This window comes from Asparagus officinalis, chromosome 7 (assembly GCF_001876935.1).
Source record: "Asparagus officinalis chromosome 7, Aspof.V1, whole genome shotgun sequence".
In the NCBI taxonomy this organism is placed as follows: domain Eukaryota; kingdom Viridiplantae; phylum Streptophyta; class Magnoliopsida; order Asparagales; family Asparagaceae; genus Asparagus; species Asparagus officinalis.
Window position 1 is genome coordinate 5,670,791 of NC_033800.1, and position 20,160 is coordinate 5,690,950.

The 20,160-nt window shown below is 34.2% G+C and overlaps 2 protein-coding genes across 3 annotated transcripts; one reads left to right on the forward strand and one right to left on the reverse strand.

The window, feature by feature from the left end:
- Window positions 382–4,185, forward strand: LOC109848817 (gamma-glutamyltranspeptidase 3-like). Of its 2 annotated transcripts, none has more exons than XM_020418499.1 (5): window positions 382–897; window positions 1,278–1,513; window positions 2,917–3,181; window positions 3,321–3,458; window positions 3,727–4,185. In XM_020418499.1, the coding sequence occupies exons 1-5, from the start codon at window positions 382–384 to the stop codon at window positions 3,991–3,993; spliced, it is 1,422 nt and encodes a 473-aa protein (XP_020274088.1). In that variant the 3' UTR covers window positions 3,994–4,185. The 2 variants fall into 2 exon arrangements, with proteins under 2 accessions (XP_020274088.1, XP_020274090.1); XM_020418501.1 differs by lacking the exon at window positions 3,727–4,185 and adding an exon at window positions 3,605–3,720 and having other exon boundaries at window positions 447–897; window positions 3,321–3,508.
- LOC109850628 lies at window positions 15,050–19,052 on the reverse strand. Its single transcript, XM_020420680.1, has 3 exons — window positions 18,818–19,052; window positions 18,651–18,693; window positions 15,050–15,270 (listed from the first exon to the last, which is right to left on the reverse strand). Exons 1-3 carry the CDS (start codon window positions 18,936–18,938, stop codon window positions 15,267–15,269), a joined length of 168 nt encoding a protein of 55 aa, XP_020276269.1. The 5' UTR covers window positions 18,939–19,052; the 3' UTR covers window positions 15,050–15,266.

Sequence of the window (20,160 nt, forward strand, 5' to 3'; positions counted from 1 at the left end):
ATGATACCGTTCTAAATTTTATGCATAATGAAATTGTTTCCTGATGTTATTTATATGTTAATGTTGTTGCTATTAAATTACCTGATAGTAGTTTTCCCATTCAACGTCATTATGAAAATTGACTAAACTGGCACATCTGTATGAGAAATCTGTTAAAACATCAGAGAGAGAACTAGTGAAGAATAATGAAAAAAGAGAAACAAAACGTGAATAAAACCGAGAGATTGGAACTGAATAAAAGTTAAAAATTGAGTGGTATGCACACCTTTTCCATTACTATACTCTTAGTTAAATTTCAGCTATGTATGTGTTAGCTCTCTCTAACATCTTTCTAATAAGGATATGTTGGCCTCTTGTCTTCTTCTGCAAATGCAACAGGACATGTATCATAAGAATCCTTCTGCCAAGTCTGAGGGTGCACTGTCAGTGGGAATACCCGGAGAAGTAGCAGGTCTCCATGCAGCTTGGTCAAAGTATGGGAGGCTCCCATGGAACGATCTCTTCCAACCGTCAATAGAACTTGCAAGAAATGGATTTAAAGTTGAACCATATCTAGCCTTATCCATTAACGACCATGAGAAAACAATAATGGATGACCCTGGACTCCGTGAGGTGTTTGCACCTAATGGGAAGCCGCTGCAGCTCAATGACATTTGCTACAATCTCAAGCTTGCTAGCACACTAGAAGCAATCGCATCAGAGGGGCCACAGGTGTTATACAATGGGAGCGTTGGTGAGAAATTCATTGCGGATATGAAGAACGCTGGTGGAATTGCAACAATGGAGGATATGAGGAGATACAGAATTCAAGTCGGCGAAGCTATGTCTGCAAATGTTATGGGCTATAGAATACTTGGTATGCCCCCACCCTCAAGTGGAACTGTTGGACTGTCTATGGTGAGTTTTTCTTATCCTCTATAATTCTTCTGATTCCATGAGGCTTATCCTCCATAAGCCTATCCTGGTTGATAGACTTCCAGGTTATTTGTCAATCTAAGAAATATTCAGCGCAACTAAATCCTCCTATATTTCATTTCCAGTACTTTTGTAGTGCCTTATACAGATAATATAGATACATCTTTGTTATTTTATAATTTACTGACAGGTTAACACACGTTTTAGTTAAAATTTCAATTCTTTTGTTTCCTGACAGTCATGGTCAGAGATTGACATTTATGTTGGTCTTGAGGATTTATCTTCCCTTTTTCCCTTGTACTTGTGATGCCTTAATGTTCGGAAACTCAACTAAGAAGTTTATTGTGTTAACTGTTAACTAGGTCCTGAACATTTTAGGAAGCTATAAAACACTGGATGCAGTTAGGGGCTTGCTTGGTCTACATCGTCTCATTGAAGCAGTTAAGCACATGTTGGCTATGCGCATGAATCTTGGGGATCCGAACTTTGTTAACATCACAGAATATGTAGAAGACATGCTTTCACCCACCTTTGCCGAGAAAGTTAGGCAAAAGATACTTGACAACACAACTTTTGGTCCTGCTTATTATCTTGCCAGGTGAATTGCCACTTTTTCTTTTCTTTTGTAGTTAATCAAATGTTATTAATTTTGACATATAAATTAGAAAATTAAGATCTTTTTAAGAAGGATGAAGCATTTGTATGTTTACCTGAAGCTATGGAAAATTTAAAAAAAAAGGAAATAGAATAGGAAGAGATAGGAAAATAATGTTTTCTCTTGACTTTTGTTATGGTGTTCCCATTCGCTAAAAATGCAAGTTCATTGGCAAGTGTGCTACATGCTATGCCCCAATCAACCTGGCGGCCAGAAACCAGTGGGGACGACCATTCCGCCGACTCAACGACTTGACGCTCCTTCGTGTCACTCGAAAGGCGGAACTTGTCGCCTCCCCTTTATCGAAGACGACTCGCCACGAGGCCACTCGACCACTCGCCAGACTTCTTGCGAAGCCGACTCGAAAGGCGTTACTTCCCGACGAAGGCAAATGACATATTCTGCCTCGAGCTTATCCTCTCTGGCAACGTGTCAAGATCACATCTAATGCTTGGCAGGTGCTATCATGACCCTAGCCCCGATAGCCTTCATGACTCATCGGACCACGTGGGCACCACCACACCGCCAATCACTTTCTATTTAATGTCGAAGTGATCCATCCTCCACTCACTAGCCGACACCTGTAAAGCAGGTGCTGACGCAACCGCCAGCCCACATTTCGCCACTGTCATCCTGTGCTCTGTCAATGTGACCAATTTACCCTTACATCCTATGTACATATACAAGTACTATTCTACCTTACAAGGGGTTGGAATCTTGATTTCTAAATCAGATCCTTAAGCAATCACATGCACAATAACTCTTAGTTTTTATTCACCCCACTCAAGTTCATCAGCTAACTTAATCATCGGAGGTACAACGGGGGAACCAAACCCCACCCTCTTACGAATTTCTACTTGTGAAGATTTTTCAGATACCCCAATTCAAGAACTAGACGTAAAGTCAGGGAAGAAAGCGTCTCCTTCATCGATCTTAAACAAATTCATCCAAACACGGATATAACTGACTATGTGATCACGAGTACATCAACAACTTTCATCTTATCTTCATGAAATGAAAACCTGACCAACCGATAAAGGAAAGCATAAGCTGAGATTTGTGCCGTTTATATCTTGTTAGCTTTCTCTTGGCAACCGAAGTGAATCTTCCGAGTTCTATTGAGCTACTTTCTCGTGCATTTTATTTTGTCCTATAGCAATATATATCAGGACCATAACTAAGAAACCCCTTCATCTAGAGTGACATAAAACTTTCTTTACTGGAATGTTAGCATCATTAGCCTTTTCTTTCCGTTTTAACAATAAATAAGTCATACACTGTTTATGTATTACAAAGTCCATCGTCACTGCTTTAGCTGTTTTATGTGACAATCCATCTCCTTGTAGATGGAGTCAGTTAAGGGACCATGGAACCAGCCACATCTCTATAGTTGATGCTGAGCGCAATGCTGTATCAATGACAACCACAGTTAACTACTATTTTGGAAGTGGAATTCTCTCGCCATCAACAGGAATTGTGGCCAATAACGAGATGGCTGATTTCTCCTGTCCATCAGAGGCAACTCCAGATAAACTCCCACCTGCACCATCAAACTTTATTGAGCCTAATAAAAGACCATTGTCTTCCATGACGCCTCTTATCGTCCTCAAGGTATGCCTACCGCATTAATTGTAAATATTATCCCAGGAATCGTCGGCTTCCTGATATCTTACTCTACCAATTCTCTTAATAGTCTGTCACCATATCTCACGAAATTTCATTCTGAGAAGTTACAATAATGTTTTTGCAGGAGAATCAGCTTGCAGCAGTTATAGGGGCCAGTGGTGGGATGAATATAGTTACGGCGGTGGCCCAAGTTTTTATAAATCATTTTGTTCTCGGGATGGACCCTTTGAAAGCTGTACAGCATCCACGATTCTATCATAGAGTAACCTTCAATACCCTTGCAGCTAGATTAAGCTTTTCTCTTAAAATTGGGTAAATAATAGCATAGCTTAAGATTTTATTTGGTTTCTGCTACTACGTGGATCCTTGCACATCATTCTCGACATCTTATAAAACAAGTATTAATAGGTTCCGAGATTCTAAATCTGTATCAAGCAATGTCAGAACAAAACATCCTTCCGATGAACATATAGTTGACTATTTGAACATATTGCAAGAATTGATGACAAGGTGCTAAATAACAAATGCAGCTGATACCGAACGTTGTGCATTACGAGAATTGGACAGCCCTCGACGGAGAACACATTGAGTTTGCAGAGGCCGCAAAGGAGTTCTTGGAGGAAAGGAACCATCAGCTCGAGAGTCAATCAGGTGCCGCTGCAGTGTGCCAGTTTGTTGTGCAGAATCTAAAACAACCTGTTTCAAATGAAAGGAGAGGCTTCAGAAATGGGATCTTTCATGGTATGCTTACCGCTGTTAGTGATCCAAGGAAAGATGGAAGGCCTGCAGGTCTATAGATTCTTTTAGTTCATATTTATGTGGATTCAGTGAATCCTGATGATAGAACGCTGCCAAGCTTGTAAGAATTATTATTTTCATGCTTAGAATCGAACTGAACTCTAGCATGGTTCTGGGCTAAGTTGTGAGCAGAGTAATGTATGTTAGAAGCTCTCATGCTTCCCTTATTTTTACACCTTAGTTCGTATGGTCCTTTCCCGCGTGCTTAAATACAAAAGACTAAGAGCCTGTTTGGCAAATGGTCAAAATGGATTATGATCCATTTTTCGATGTTTGACAAGTGGATTATTTTGGATTATAATATACCAAAAAATAATCTAGAGAATCTCAGTTTATTTTTTGGTGGATTATAACCCATGAGGTTACCAAGTAAAAGACATGTATACCTTCTCATAATTTCACAATTTCCCAGAGCCATTTACTAACTCAACATCAACTCCATTAATTTAGGGTCTTTCTTGGTCATTTTGAAAATGGATTATAATTCACTAAATCTACTAAACACTATGGATTGTAATCCACTTAGGTTATAATCCACAAAGATTATAACCCAAGTTTATAACCCATCTTTCTCAAACATGCTCTAATATATTGATTTTAGCCAAGAAGTTGTATTGGGACTTTTTCATCCATACCTTTCTCCTTTACCTCTGTTTGTGGGGGAGCTGACGCCTTTCCTTTATCTTTATCTGGTGGCTATTTTGACGAACTAACCATGTCCGGAGAGAAAAACAGCAGCAATGTTAGGAATATATCGAACTTTATAAATATAGTTTTCTAATTTCATGGACCATCTAATTCTGCGCACGTTCTTCTCAATTAATGAATTGGTTTTTTTTTTTTTTTGAGAAACTGTGCAATAGCTTGATTATCTGTTTCAATGATGAACTCAGATATGCTAATAACTATATTTTTAAGGAATTCATAGTATTTTTGATAGCTAATAATTCCTTATCATATGTTGCATAATTTTTCTCTGGTCCTTTAAAATTTTCAGAACAATATGCACATATTTCAGGATCTAATTTATTGATTTTTGCCCTTGGTCCAGGTTCAGATATCGATTTAGCCTAATGATGTTTAGGCAGAAGTACAAATAAGAATCTTGCCCGATGTGTATCTGAAGCATCAGTTTGTATAACCAATGTATCTCCAAATAGGGTTTGATAAAGGATTTTTTATTCCTTTTATCTCTTTTTAATGTTGACAATTTCTTGCAATTGCTCATTATTTAGTGTAATTCTAATTTTGTATGTGTCCCAACCCGTCACTCATTTATTATTTATTTCTTTGTATTTCTTCTGTTCCTCAATAAGTTTATTCTGAAATGAAGAAATTTTTCAGAGAGATTAGGTATATATCGTCTCCCATAATTTAGTAAGCCCAAAAAGCTTTGTAGATCTTTTAGAGTTTCAAAGTTGTCTTTGAACTCTCTGATCTTTGTAATAATGTGGTCTTACAATTCAATGTGACCACCTTTTATTCTTTTTCCTAAAAATTAGATATCCTCTTTTATAAGGGTTATCTTTTTAGGAGATAAGATAATACCATGATTGAGCAATAGTTTGGCTAGTGCTATCAGGTATTCTTTGTGTTCTTCCTTTATTTTAGAGAATACAAGGATGTCATCTATATAGACGACAACAAATAGTAAATATCCAAAAATGTTGTTCAGGATGACTCTGTTTTAACATAGACAACATCCCGATACGAGAAAGGATTATGTAAATAGATTGACGCAACATATATTGGAGATAGTCCATTTCTATGAATGGTAAACACCTGGTTTTATAGAATATGTAACTTCCCTATTTCACGGTATGACCGTAATTTGGGTAAAAATATATGATATAATGATAGAAAAATATAGAAGGTATGAAAAAAGTAACGCCTGAAGTAGCTCTGTATGTAATTATGCATAAACTTTCCAATGACCTTTGCAGGCAACCTTTTGATAAACCAAACCCTAACATAGTAAAGAAGCTTAAACAAATGCGACTAAGTCAGATTTGTTACATGGAAGAATTTTTATAGATTATATTAAATTAGTTCTTAGACTTGAGAACAAGCAACGAATGGACTGGTGGACAGAAAATATCTTCAAAAAATTACCTAGACCACAGGGATACTCTTTTAGAAGAATCATATCTAAAAAAGATCTCTGAAAGTGAAAGATCTAGTGGTGTTGGTCAACTCTTTATAATAAGAGGAACTAGAACAGTATTGTCAGCTATCCAAAGCCTTTAAACAAACCAAAAATCAGCTAAAAGGATAGTGCCCATGGTCAATCTTGTTGTGACAAGATTCAAGGATACTCCTTAGAATATGGTTGTTTTAAACGATATTCTAACAGTCATTAAACAAAAACTGAATTTAATAACATATTTATCGATGGTTATAAGAAACCAACGATGTATGTTATTATTCCCAATAATAATGTCTCCCGTGTGATCACTTTCCATAACATAGGCGGAAAGCGTCATAGGAACTTCCCTCTTATGAACGGTTTCAAATATAACAGGGAGAGTTTTTACCTTTTGAGTCATTGTTGTTGCCTTTGCATTAAAGAACGTAATGACTTTAGGATTTTTACATTTCCTTCTGTAGGAAGAAGGAACAAATTCCCCTCTAATAATGCTTATATTAGCTCCAGTGTCAATTAATGTATGGAGTAAAAAGGGTTTATAGTCTGGATATGCAATTGTTACACTGGTAAAACAGTTAACCCTAGTTTTCTTGTCTAAATTTAATGAGTTTATCTTCATTATTTTTATTTTCTGGTGTAATAACTGGACATCTTGGTTGTTTCATAAGAAGATGTATACTTCTCTAAGGATTTAAGATTTCATCCTTTTCTTTAGAAGACGATGTTGAGCCTTCTTCTTTTCGGAAAGAGAGACTCTTTCTTGGTGGATTTATATATGTAGTTCTAATTGTATTGCCAGAAACAATAAATGTTTCCTCTGGCATTTTGTATCTTTTTGTAGTGTTTGAAGTAATCTAAATTGATTGCCAAATCACAGTCAATTTTAAGATCGTTTAGGTCTACCGTTCTAGGCTGTATCACCTTTTCAGGTTGTACCTCAAATAAGCTAATTACTTCTTTAGACATTTTACTAAAGAAGATACAGGTTTGACTAAGTGCTACTACAGATTTCCACTATATTCCTAGCACTCGACTTCCTGGATTCATCTCAATTCCTTTGAGATTTATGCTTAATTTTGCCACATCACATATGTGAGGGTCATTAAGTGCTACAAAATTTACCGATGGTTATAGGAAAACCCTATTTATCGATGGTTTTCCTATAACCATCACTTGAGATTTATGCTTAATTTTGCCACATCACATATGTGAGGGTCATTAAACAAAATTTTCTTTTTCTAAATCTATATGGCCTTAAAGGTCTTTGGTATTTTTTTTTATATGGCTTTTGTTTCTAATATGGTTTAAAACAACCATATTTTAAGGGGTGTGCTTGGATCTTGTCGCAACAAGATTGACCAAGGGTGCCATCTTGTAGCTTATTTTTGGTTTGTTTAAAAGCTTTGGATAGCTAATAATACTTTTATAGTTCTCTTATTATAAAGAGTTGAACAGCACCACTAGATCTTTCATTTTCAGGGACCTTTTTTAAATATGATTCTTCTAAAAGAGTATCTCATGGTCTAGGTAATTTCTTAAAGATATTTTCTATCCACCAGTCCATTCGCAGGGCCGACCCTAGCATAAGGCAACTAAGGCCTTTGCCTTGGGCCCCAAGTTGGATAAGGCCCACCCACCCATATATATAATATATGTAACTTAGTTACTTAAGCATAAACCTAACCCTATTTAAAAAGTGAAGATCCAAAGATAAAAAATGAAGTTAATAGCTTAGCAACTTATGAGATTGAAAATTTTGAATTCTTAATAGCTATGAATATTTGGTATGACATATTGTTTGCTGTTAATTCAGTTAGTAAAATCTTACAATCTAAAGATATGCATATTGATATTGTCATAGATCAATTAAAGGGTCTTATTGTATATTTAGAAAATTATAGACAAAATGTTTTTATATCTGCTTTGAATTCAACTAAAGAACTTGCTAAGGAAATGACGTACAACCTATATTTTGTGAAAAACGTAAAATTTATAGAAAAAAATAATTTGATGAAAATATTGGTAATGAAACAACATTTAACGCTGAAGAATCTTTTCGTATTAAATATTTCTTATACATAGTTGATAAATCGCTTGGCTCAATTGAAAGTAGGTTTGAACAATTTAAAATGTATGAAAAAAATTTGGTTTTTTGTTTGATTTGAAAAAATTAAAAGCTTTATATTATATTGAATTGAAAGCATATTATCTTAATCTCGAAAATGCACTAAAACATGATGAACATTTAGATATTAATGGACTTGATTTGTTTTCAGAATTGAGAGTGCTTAGGGAAATTTTAAAAATAGAGATTAATAGTCCAATTGAAGTGTTGAACTATATAAAGTGGTTAGATTCTTTTCTAAATACTTGTATTGCTTATCGTGTACTATTGACTATACTCGTAACAGTTGCTTCCGCTGAAAGAAGTTTTTCAAAATTAAAATTACTAAAATCTTATTTAAGATCAACCATGTTACAAGATATTGAAAATAATATGTAATTTTGCCGCTCAAAAGGTAAGAAGAATGAGATAAAATGTATTATGAGTTGTATCACTTAGGCCTCATCCAATATTTCGCCTTGGGCCCCAAAATTCTTAGGTACGGCCCTGTCCATTCGTTGCTTGTTCTCAAGTAGAAGAACTAATTTAAAATAATCTATGAAAAAAAATTTGAGTAACAAGTCTGACTTAGTCGCAATTGTATAAGGTTTTTTTCTATGTTAGGGTCTGGTTTATCAAAAGGTTGTCTGCAAAGGTCCGTACAAAATTTATTCATGATTACAGACAGAGCTACTCCAGGCGTCATATGTTTCATACCTTCTATATTTTTCTTTTTCATTATATCATATATTTTTACCCAATCTGCGACCATACTGTCAAATAGGGAAGTTACATATTCTATAAAATCAGGTGCTTTCCATACATAGAAATGGACTATCCACAATATATGTTGAGTCCATCTATTTACATAGTTCGTCCTTTCTCATATCGAGGCCTCTTCATAATTTTGTTTGTATTTAGCCCTCAAGTAAATAAGTAAGTCTCCTCTTGTTCTTTGTGAAGACTTAGGCTTAGAACCCAATAGGGGTATTAGGGGGTATTCCACCTAATTCCCCTTGATGCCCTAAAGGAAACCGGGGATCCTTTTCTTTTGTTGTCATTCTTTTGGGAGGTGGCCCCCTTAACGAAGATTCACTCGTTTCTGTCATATTTATAACAATGGAATCTTCATACTCACTTACATCTGATGTTGAGCTATCTTGACTGTCATCAAAATAATAATTTATCAAAGAACTATTATTATCTAATAATTGATTTGTCTGTTGTAAAGCAACAAATTATGTTTGTGGATCCTGAACTTGTTGTGTTAAGGTCTGTGTTTATTGTCTCAACACAACCCTACTAGAAGGATCAAGGGTTTCGGGTTGAAGGATATCCATGAGACCCTTCGTCTTCATCATCATGTTTAAGTTATTAGTCCAGTGCCACTTTCTAGGGGACAAACACTCTCTAATACAAGAGGAAATTTTATGCTCTCTATTTTTCAATATCCCTTACAATACACAAGCCCTTCTATATATAAACTCCGAACCGACTTACTTTTTACAAAGTAACTTTACAAAAGTATTTTTACAAAAGTTTTTTTAATAAAGTAACTTAAATTACCTTTTAAAAGTAGCTTTTAAAAAGTAACTGTGATAAAGGTGCTTTTAAAGTAAATTTGTGGAAAAGTGGCGCTCTTGGCATCTTTCACAATTCTCTCGGTACTACTAGATTGAGACGGGGCCCACCAAGCTTCAGTCTGTCTCTGGAGCATTGTCTTAGTCAAAAAAACGTACTGGTGATGTTCCACCTGTACTCATCATCAGCTCGTATTGCTCCCTTGCTCGGCTTGCTACTGGTCCTAGAACTATTTCTTCCTCAAATTTTTCCTGCAACTCCTTTTCTTTGAGCACTAGATGTGGGAGATATAGGATAATATGGTCTTTTATTAACATTTTCCCATTGTTATAATATAGTGCCTCAAAGAACTCAATTGCAAATAATTCTTTCTCTTCTTCAAGATCATATTCTTTTTCATTGAAAGGAATATATCTAAAATGTGGCTCCCTTTACCAATGGGTCAAGTCTCCAGATCTGGTATGATGGATAATATTCGAGAATATTTTGTTCTTCCCATATTACCCATATGGTGAATTCAAATACTCATTAAAATTTGTCAGTCTTTTCAAGTGCCTAATTGCATATTTCAGGATTGAATGATTTGTATTCCTCTAGTCTAGTTTTATCAACATATAGTTTGTGTACTATACCCTTTTTTATCTGTTCTTTATGGAAGGGTATGAGCTCAAAACTTGTTAGTACCCTTGGGCGGTCATACGGGTTTAATATGACTTGCAAAGCTGACTTGAACAATGAACTTATGTCATCGTCTTTCAGCTTTTCAAAATAGGAAAGCATTGCCTAATCATCAATCAGGTTATGCTCATAACTATCAAACATGTCTTTTAATTTTCTTTGAGTCTGATATTTTAAAATATCAAACTTAAAATAATTAACAAGTTCAACAAAGTCATCAATTTTTGTGACTGTCAGATCCTTGATTTCAATTTCCTTTAGAATCGATCTTAGATTTCTAGAGCTTGAACCCAATGAATCTTGCATTTGCTTCTTTTGAGTTTTCATTGCCCTTGATATTGTCAGGATTGATTTACTTATGAGATTTTCCATAATGCTTATCCATTTGTGGTATCCCTTTTCAGAATCTTGAATCTTTCGATTTTTTTCCTTGATAATCTTTTCTAATGAAGATAGACATGCATTAGTGTCTGGAGTGAAAACTCGCATTTCTTGTAGTTTCTTCCCGACATTGTTAATTACATTATAGCCTTCTTCTGGTAAACTGGTAGTATACATGTTTTTAACTATAATGCCTTTAAGAGTTTTTTTCCAATATACTTGAGGAGTATTGGGCTTCTTATTTTGAGCAGACTTATCTTCAGGTTCTTGTTTTGTTTTACCTTTTACAAGAATAAAATTACTTTTGGTTGCTTCTTTGTTGAGGGTCTCACTGATGGACTGAGCACTGATACAATAGGGACAATCATAAATATTGCCAGGTGTTGTTATGTTTTTTTATAAACTCATCTATTTGATGAGTATATCTTTTCTAGCTGAAGCTTCTTCGAGGTTTATAATGAACCATAACAACTTCATAACTTCATCAAATCTCTTTTTCCGAAGCTTTCTAGATTAGTGAGAAATTGAGATATAATTAGAATATCTCTTTGCTCAATTTTATGGTCCTAGGTTATAATTTAGGGCCTTTACTATTTCTAGTTGTATTGAGACTTTTTCATCCATACCCTTCTCCTTTACCTTTGTTTAAGGGGGAGCTGGTGCCTTTCCTTTATCTTTATCTAGAGGTTGTTTTTACGAACTAGCCATGTCTAGGGAGAAAATCAGCACCAATGTTAGTGAATCTAGGAATATATCAAACTTTATAAATATAGTTCTCTAATTCTATGGACCATCTAATTTTGCGCACGTTCTTCTCAATTAATGAATTGGTTTTCTTTTTGAGAAAGTGTGCAGCAGCTTGATTATTTGTTTCAATAATGAACTCAGATGATAACAAGTATATTTTTAAGGAATTAATAGTATTTTTAATAGCTAATAATTCCTTATCATATGTTGCATAATTTTTCTATGGTCCTTTAAATTTTCCAGAGCAATATGCACATATTTCGGGATCTAATTGATTGATCTTTGCCCTTGTTCCAGGCTCAGATATCAATTTAGCCCAAGGACGTTTAGGCGGAAGTGCAAACAAGATTCCTGCCCAATGTTTATATGAAGCATCAATCTATATAACCAATGTATCTCCAGATTGGGGTTGATAAAGAATTTTTTGTTCCTTTATCTCTTTTTTAATGTTAGCAATTTCTTATAATTGCTCAATATTCGGTGTAATTCTAGTTTTGTCTGTGTCCCAATGGGTAACTCCTTTATTATGTATTTCTTTATATTTTAGAGATTGGGTATACACCGTCTCCTATAATTTAGTAAGCCCAAAAAGCTTTGTAGATCTTTTAAAGTTTCAAAGTTTTCTTTTAACTCTTTGATCTTTGTAATAATATGGTCTGCAATTCAATGTAACCACCTTTTATTCTTTTTCCAAAAAAATTCAATATCCTCTTTCATAAGGGTTATCTTTTTAGGAGATAAAATAATACCATGATTGAGCAATAGCTTGACTACTGCTATCAGGTATTATTTGTGTTCTTTCTTTATTTTAGAGAACATGAGGATGTAATCTATATAGACGACAACAATAGCAAATGCCCAAAAATGTTATTCATCCAATTCTGAAATATTTGTTGATCATTTTTTAGTCCAAATGACATAACATTCCATTCATAATATTCATCATTAGGACATTGTATGTTGCTAGCTTTTTGCTTTCTTCATCCTTCAGTTTGATTTGCCAATATCCGGATTTTACGTCGAATTTACTAAACCATCTAGCATCTCAGATTCTATGAAATAGTAATTCACTATTAGGGATGAAGAACCCATCAATTTTGGCGGCTTCATTAACCTTTTTATAATCAATGATCATCCTTGATTTTCCTCTCTTTTGCTCCTCATGGTTTCTTACCATGAAGGCAAGAGAAGAATGATTTGATTCTGTGTTTTGGACTAGATTAAGTTTGAAGAGCTCAGCTATTTGAGTTTCAAACTCTCTTCTGTCCTCAAAGTTAGCCATTATAGGGTCAACCCTGATATTTATCGATGGTTATAGGAAATCAGTAATGTATGTTATTATTCCCAATAATAATCTCCCTTTTGATCACTTTCCATAACATAGGCAGAAAGTGTCATAGGAACTTCCCTCTTATCAATGATTTCAAAGATAATAGGGATATTTTTGACCTTTTGAGTCATCATCATTGCCTTTGCATTAAATGACGTAATGACTTGAGGATTTTTACATTGCATTCTATTGGAAGAAGGAACAAATTTTCCTCTAATAATGCTTATATTAGCTCCATTGTCAATTAATGTATGGAGCATAAAGAGTTTATAGTCTGGATATGTAATTGTTACACTAGTAAAACGGTTAACCCTGATTTTCTTGTCTAAAGTTAATGAGTTTATCTTCATTATTTTTACTTGCTGGTATAATAACTGAACATCTTGGTTGTTCCACGGGAAGATGTATACTTCTCCGTGGATTTAAGATTTCCTCCTTCTCTTTAGAAGATGATGTTGAGCCTTCTTCTTTTCAGAAAGAGAGATTCCTTCTTGGTGGATAGTATTGCTAGAAACAATAAATGTTTCATCTGGCATTTGTATCTTTTTGTATTGTTTTAAGTAATCTAAATTGGTTGTCAAATCTGGGTCAATTTTAAGATCATTTAGGCTTATTGTTCTAGCTTGTATCACCTCTCCAGGTTGTACCTCAAATAAGCTAATTACTTCTCTAGACATTTTGCTAAAGAAGATGCAGGTTTGACTAAGTGCTACTACAGATGCACATTGTATTTCTAGAACTCGACTTCCTGGTTTCATCTCAATTCCTTTGAGATTTATGCTTAATTTTTCCACATCACATATGTGAGGGTCATTAAGTGCTACAAAATAATCTGGGTATATATTAACTCCTAGAATCTTGTTATCAAGATTAGATTTGCATCTCCTATTAAGGCATCTAATGGATTAGAAATTATTCTTTCACCCATACAGAGTCCCATAATAGGTGTATCAACACCAGATTTAAATTGTCTAGTAATTTTTACTTAGATGAGTCCAAGATGTAGATATTTCATATCCTTATATTTTTCTTTTAATTTATTTATTTTTCTTTGATTGAGAAGTGGAATGCTTTTAATGCTATCTTCCCCATGTAATTCGATGTTTCCATCAACTCTATCAAATATGTAATAATGTTTATTGAGTAATTTGGTATTAAAAATACATGTTTTCTAAACATCATGACGATGAAGTTTGGGAATGGTCATTTTAGCCTTTCTATATCCTCATCAGAAATAGAGAATATTTCTCCTTGGAGATCATGCATATCAGTTTCAAAAGACTCTGTATCTTCTCCTAATACATTGGAAGATTCTTTATTCATCATATATATTTGAGGAAAATCAATGTCATCGTCACTGCCTGATTCTATTATTAATTCATAATAAGAATTATCAAAATCTATTTCAAGTTGATTTACCTCTATGAGGTCCAACTCATAATCAGAGATGTCCTCTATAATTATTTCATTTGTACTTTTCTTTTTAGGACATTCGTTTACATAGTGACCAATTTCCTGGCATATGAAACATTTACAAGTCTTTTTAGACGCTCGGGGTTTTACCGTGAATTTTCTTTTTCCTTGGGCTTTCCACTTTTTATTTTGCTAATTTTGTTATTTAAAAATTTTCTTTTTCTAAATCTATATGGTCTTAAAGGTCTTTGGTATTCCTTTTTATATGGCCTTCGTTATATTCTAAGTGGTATCCTTGGCTCTTGTCGCAACAAGATTGCGACCAAGGGCGCTATCCTTTAACTAATTTTTATAATTTGTTTAAAAGCCTTGGATGGCTGACAATACTGTTGTAATCTTTGTAAAAAAAATCACATTCAACACTCAAATCATATACGCCCTTCATAAAGTTACTGTGTTTTTTGTTACCTTGCCTATTGGGTTTTATTTTTTTTAACCTGCTATTCCACACTAAAGCATTTACTAAAAATTCAAGTGAATCACAGTGCAAGTTTTATCCTCACTGGTTCATATTCCCTGCAGCCGCTCAGCTAGCGAGGAAGATCGGCAGCCGGCCTGGATTAAGGATGGCCTTGGTTACAGGAAGAACAATAGATGCACAAGATTTGTATGAGATTGCAGTTAAAAGTTTCTTATGATTTATAAACTGAGCTCCAAAAGCACAAGGAAATGGTACCACCATTCAAGAATCCATTATTTCAGTTTCATTAAGAAAAAGGACATAATACATAAACAACCATGTCTAACTTAATGATGCAGGAAAATAAGGACGGTAATCGGCATGATATCAGCAGGTGGAGAAGCATAACCTTGTTCCAGAACCATTCGGAGTTCACCTGAAAGAGATCAAGGAGACAACTTTTAAAATCAATGATACTCAAAAGCTTAATAGCATATACATTATAAATGACCAACATCATTGAAAGACTGGAACCATCAGCAGTTTGAATAGATAATCAGTTTTATGTTTCCTTGCCAAATATTAAATTACATGAAAGGAACAGAGAAGAGGCCTTGACTTTCATAAATCAAACTAGTAGAACTCTAAAATTAACCAGTACGAACTCATTTGAAAAGAGTGCATTTTCCTTGTAATTGTGCGTGTCATATGAGAGGGCAGTTAGATTTGGTTTCGAGAAGGTCTGCAACTAATTAAAATGACAGAAGAAGGAACTCAGAGAATAGTGGCATGTACCCCAGAATAATGGCATATAAAATACACAGGTTAGTTCACTTTATGCTCCAACTAAGGAAATAATAAATAATAAAAATGTTTGGTTTCATGTACAACACGCCACTTATTATGACTGTTTGACATACCTCCGCATGGAAGAGACAAAATGATTGGAGTCACGAGATGGAAGGAAAGATCGAGGATGATGATAGTGGTAAGCATTAGTCTTCTTACAGGAGTAGGGTTTAACAATTAGTTCAGACGCTTAATTAGGATAAACGAGTGGAAGGCATTAGTCTTACAGGAGTAGGGTTTAACAATGCCTTATTATATCAGATGTACTCTTTTCGGAATTCAAGGATATGAGCAAAGTGGTTCGAGAATGAGGTTTTGCCCAAGAGCACACCTCCCGTGAAACGAACTATACAAATGCCACATAACAGCAAGAGAACTAAGATGCAGACGCAGTAAGTAGTAAGGCCTTTTAGTTGGTGGTGTAGAAGAACAGCCGTGGCTAAGGGTCTGTTCGGTTATTTCCTAAAAATCAAGAAATGGAAATGGAAAAGGTGAAAATCTCAAAAAGTACTATTTCTTCCATTTCTATCCCTAAGGGCCTGTTCGTTTGGCCAAAAAAATTGGGAAATCAAACTTTAGGAAACCTATTTCCTATTATAATTACTTTGAAGTTGTTTGGTTGGTTTAAAAAAAAGGAAATTATTGAATAGGAGATGAGATGAGATGAGTTGTCACCTTATTATTGGATGATGTGAGTGATTTTTTTAAAAACTTGTTTTGAGGTTGTTTGGTTGGTTAAAAAAATAAGGAAATGAATTGGAGGTATATTATTGGATGATGTTTTGAGGTTGTTTGTGTTTGGTTCGTTTTTAAAAATAAGAAAATAGATGAGATGAGATGAGTTGGAGGTATATTATTGGATGATGTGACATGTACTTAAGGAAATTAATTTCTTGTTTTTTTTTTTTTGAGGAAATGGGTGGAAAGGAATGTTTAATGAGATGAGATGAGTTGTCACAATATTATTGGATGATGTGTGTGATTTTTAAAAATGAGATAAAATGAGATGTGATGAGTTGGATGATGTGACACATTTCTTGTGTTTGGTTTATTTTTAAAGGTAAGAAAGGAGATGAAATGAGATGAGTTGGAGGATAAAAATAATATTTTATTGGATGTTGTGGGTGAGTTTTAGGGATGGAAATGGATAAAAATATTATTTTATTGATTTCCTTGTCCCGATTTCCTTTTCTTGGTTTTTAGGAAACCAACCAAACAGCCCCTAAAACTCACCCACAACATCCAATAAAATATTATTTTCATCTAACAACTCATTCACATCATCTAATAAAATATTATTTCATCTAACCACTCATCCATCACATCTAATAAAATATTATTTTTATCTAACAACTCATCCATCACATCTAATAAAATATTATTTTCATCCAAACATCACTCAACTCATCTCTTCTCATCATTTCAAATCACTCATATCATCCAATAAAATATTATAACAATTCACCTCATCTTATTAACATTTCATTTCTTTGTTTTCATCCTAAAAAGTTGTGAAAACACTTTTCTTAAGTGTGAATCACACCACCCAATAATACAATGACAACTCATCTCATCTCATTTTATTTCTTATTTTTAAGAATGAACCAAACAAAAGAAAACAACAAACTACAGGAAATAGGTTTCTTATAATTCATTTCCTTATTTTTTTTCGCCAACCAAACAACATCAAAACTAATTTTCTTAAAAAATCACTCACATCATCCAATAATAATGTGACAACTCATCTCATCTCATCTCCATTTCTTTGATTTCCTTCTTTTTTAAGCCAACCAAACAATTCAAAAACCTATTTTTCTTAGAAATAGGTTTCATTTTCTTTGATTTCCCTCTTTTTTTAAGCAAACGAACAGACCCTAAATGGAAACATGTGCATGATATTGAAGCATGAGAATGGACACCATATAAGCAACAGTTCAAGTAGATAGCAAAGCAGTCAAAAAGTAACATGTGGCTAATTATGTTTTACACTCATACAATTAGAAGAAGGGTATCTTTATTTCCTGAATATAGGCTTGAAACCCAGATTTTCTATTAACTGGTCAACTAGATAGCTGACCCACCCCACCCCCCCACCCCAAAAAAAAGGAAACCCATCATCAACAAAAGAAAACATGAATTCTACTCCACAAACTGTACAGAGGCATTTGTGATTTCCCAAATCAATACAGAAAGTCCTACATGACAAAACAAGTTGACAACTTCAGGAAGTGTTATCAAATAACAGCTTATCTTGTTTTCAAATGTTCATCTACAACCGTCTCTTGACTCTCTTCTAGTTGTTTTAATGTCTTTAGCGTATAGGATAAATCTCATAGAAGAAACTCTAGGAGGAGATGATGGATAAAAAAAACTCATTGATATGACAATTAAATCAATATGAATAATGACCTTAACTGTTAAATAAAAATCTCCTGAAATGACAATAATGAGATTACGTTATGAAATATAAAGGTTTAAAACTCGTAAACAGTCGTTCTATGATAATAGTTTCGCACAAAACATATTTACGCCGATAATTTGCCATAAAACATGAGAGAAGGGGGCAATGTAGCAAAGAGGAGGATAAAGGATAGGAAATATAAAGGTTTAAAAACTCGTAAACGATCGTTCTATGATAATAGTTTCGCACAAAACATATTTACGCCGATAATTTGCCATAAAACATAACAGACATGGGTAATGCATCAATGAAGCCGTTTTCCTTTTTTTTTTTTTTTTGTGTGTGTGCGTATAATTTTTGGCTAGGTTGCATCTTGCATGAATCATTATTAGGATCGCAATGATGCTAACAACTGAGAGAAATTTCTAATATAATCAGCTCTCAAGCCTCAACAGCTTCAAATGAAGATATAACCCTAATCCATGCCTAAACCCGTCCATGTTAATCAAACCCTAGGACCGATCATTACAAAGATCTTGAATTAGCCAGATCGACAGAGATTTTACCTGTTGTGCTCCTGAACAAATCGCGAGCTCTTCGCGTCCTCCTCTACAAAATCCAACCGAATCGATCAAAAACTGCGCTAAAAAAAAAATCATCTGGCGATTCTTTGAAGGGGTAAAAAAAATCTTTTTTTTTTTTTTTTGAGGATGGGAGCGATCTGAGATCTAACCAGTGAGCCCAGCGGTGAACTTGGTGATGAGAGCGCCGGTGATGGCGAATCCGGCGAGGAAGGGCCAGTTGCGATTCCATTCTCTCCTGAAGAACACCGCCCACGGATCGAACTTCCTCATTCTGATTTCTGTCTCCCTTCCTCGATTTTTTTTTTTTTTTTTTTTTGCCCCCTGACAAATTTGTGATATCTTTTGAGCTGCTGGTGAAGTGCTGACGGCTGTTGAGATTTGCGGAGCGGTGGAGTGATCACGGCCGTTGAGCTGAACGGTGATTTATCTCAGGGCCAGTTTTGATTTATATAAATAAATTTATTAGTGTAATTTTTTTAATTTTTTTGATAGAAGCTGTAGAATTACTTTTTGTAAGGGGATGTTTGTTTCAAATCACAATGGGATTTGAAGTTCATAGGTGCTTTGTTATGGGTTGGGATTTCTAAAATGTTGTTTGTATCATTAATATTTTGGGATTTAGAAAACTATAATTTTTAATATTTTGTTTGTTTCAAGCTCAAATTGTAGCATTACCAAATGTCAAAATTTTGTAATATGATGAATATGCTATCTTGATGAGGTTACCTCCTATAAAAAGACAAAATTAGGATTTGTCAATCCTCTTCAATTGAGAAGTAAGCACACTCATTTATGGGATTTGTCAAAATCCTCTCCAACTGAGAGGATTTGGTAAATTCTAAAATTTGGGCACTTTTTATACTTTTGGTATTCAATATTGTAAAAATCTTCTTAAAACAAACATCATATATAGAATCCCAAAATACAAAAAAAAAAACTTATTTTTTATCCCAAAACTTGTAATTCATATCAAATGCCAAAATTTTTGGTGAAACAAACAACCCCTAAAAGTGTGCCTTAATTTTTTCTTGCTTACGCTGGGGTAACACGAAGTTAGATTTTTTTTTTCCCACCTTAGTTATCTTAACTTTTCCCCATTATCTATCACAAATGAATTTCAAATAAGGTAAATTAGTCCATTGTCTTTCCTTATCTCCCGTTAACCGCAATCCAAACAGGCCCTTAGGCAAATATAATCTTTTCGATATTAGTCCCTAAAATAGTTTCATAATTATATTTAGTCCTTAGAACCATTGAAATTTCTTTTATTATCTCCCATATCATGTAGTTTCAATTGTTTATTTTTTACCATTCATTTTCCATGGTAATCAGAATGAAAGTAAATGCCACATTATATGATGCCCAAAAATTTGGTTCTTTTCCCCGTTTTCTATCATCAAAATAAGATTTTGCAAATAGAAAATAATAAGAAAATATTTTATTTAGATTTTCACTTTCCATCTAACACGCGGAAGCACTATAAAAATCTAGG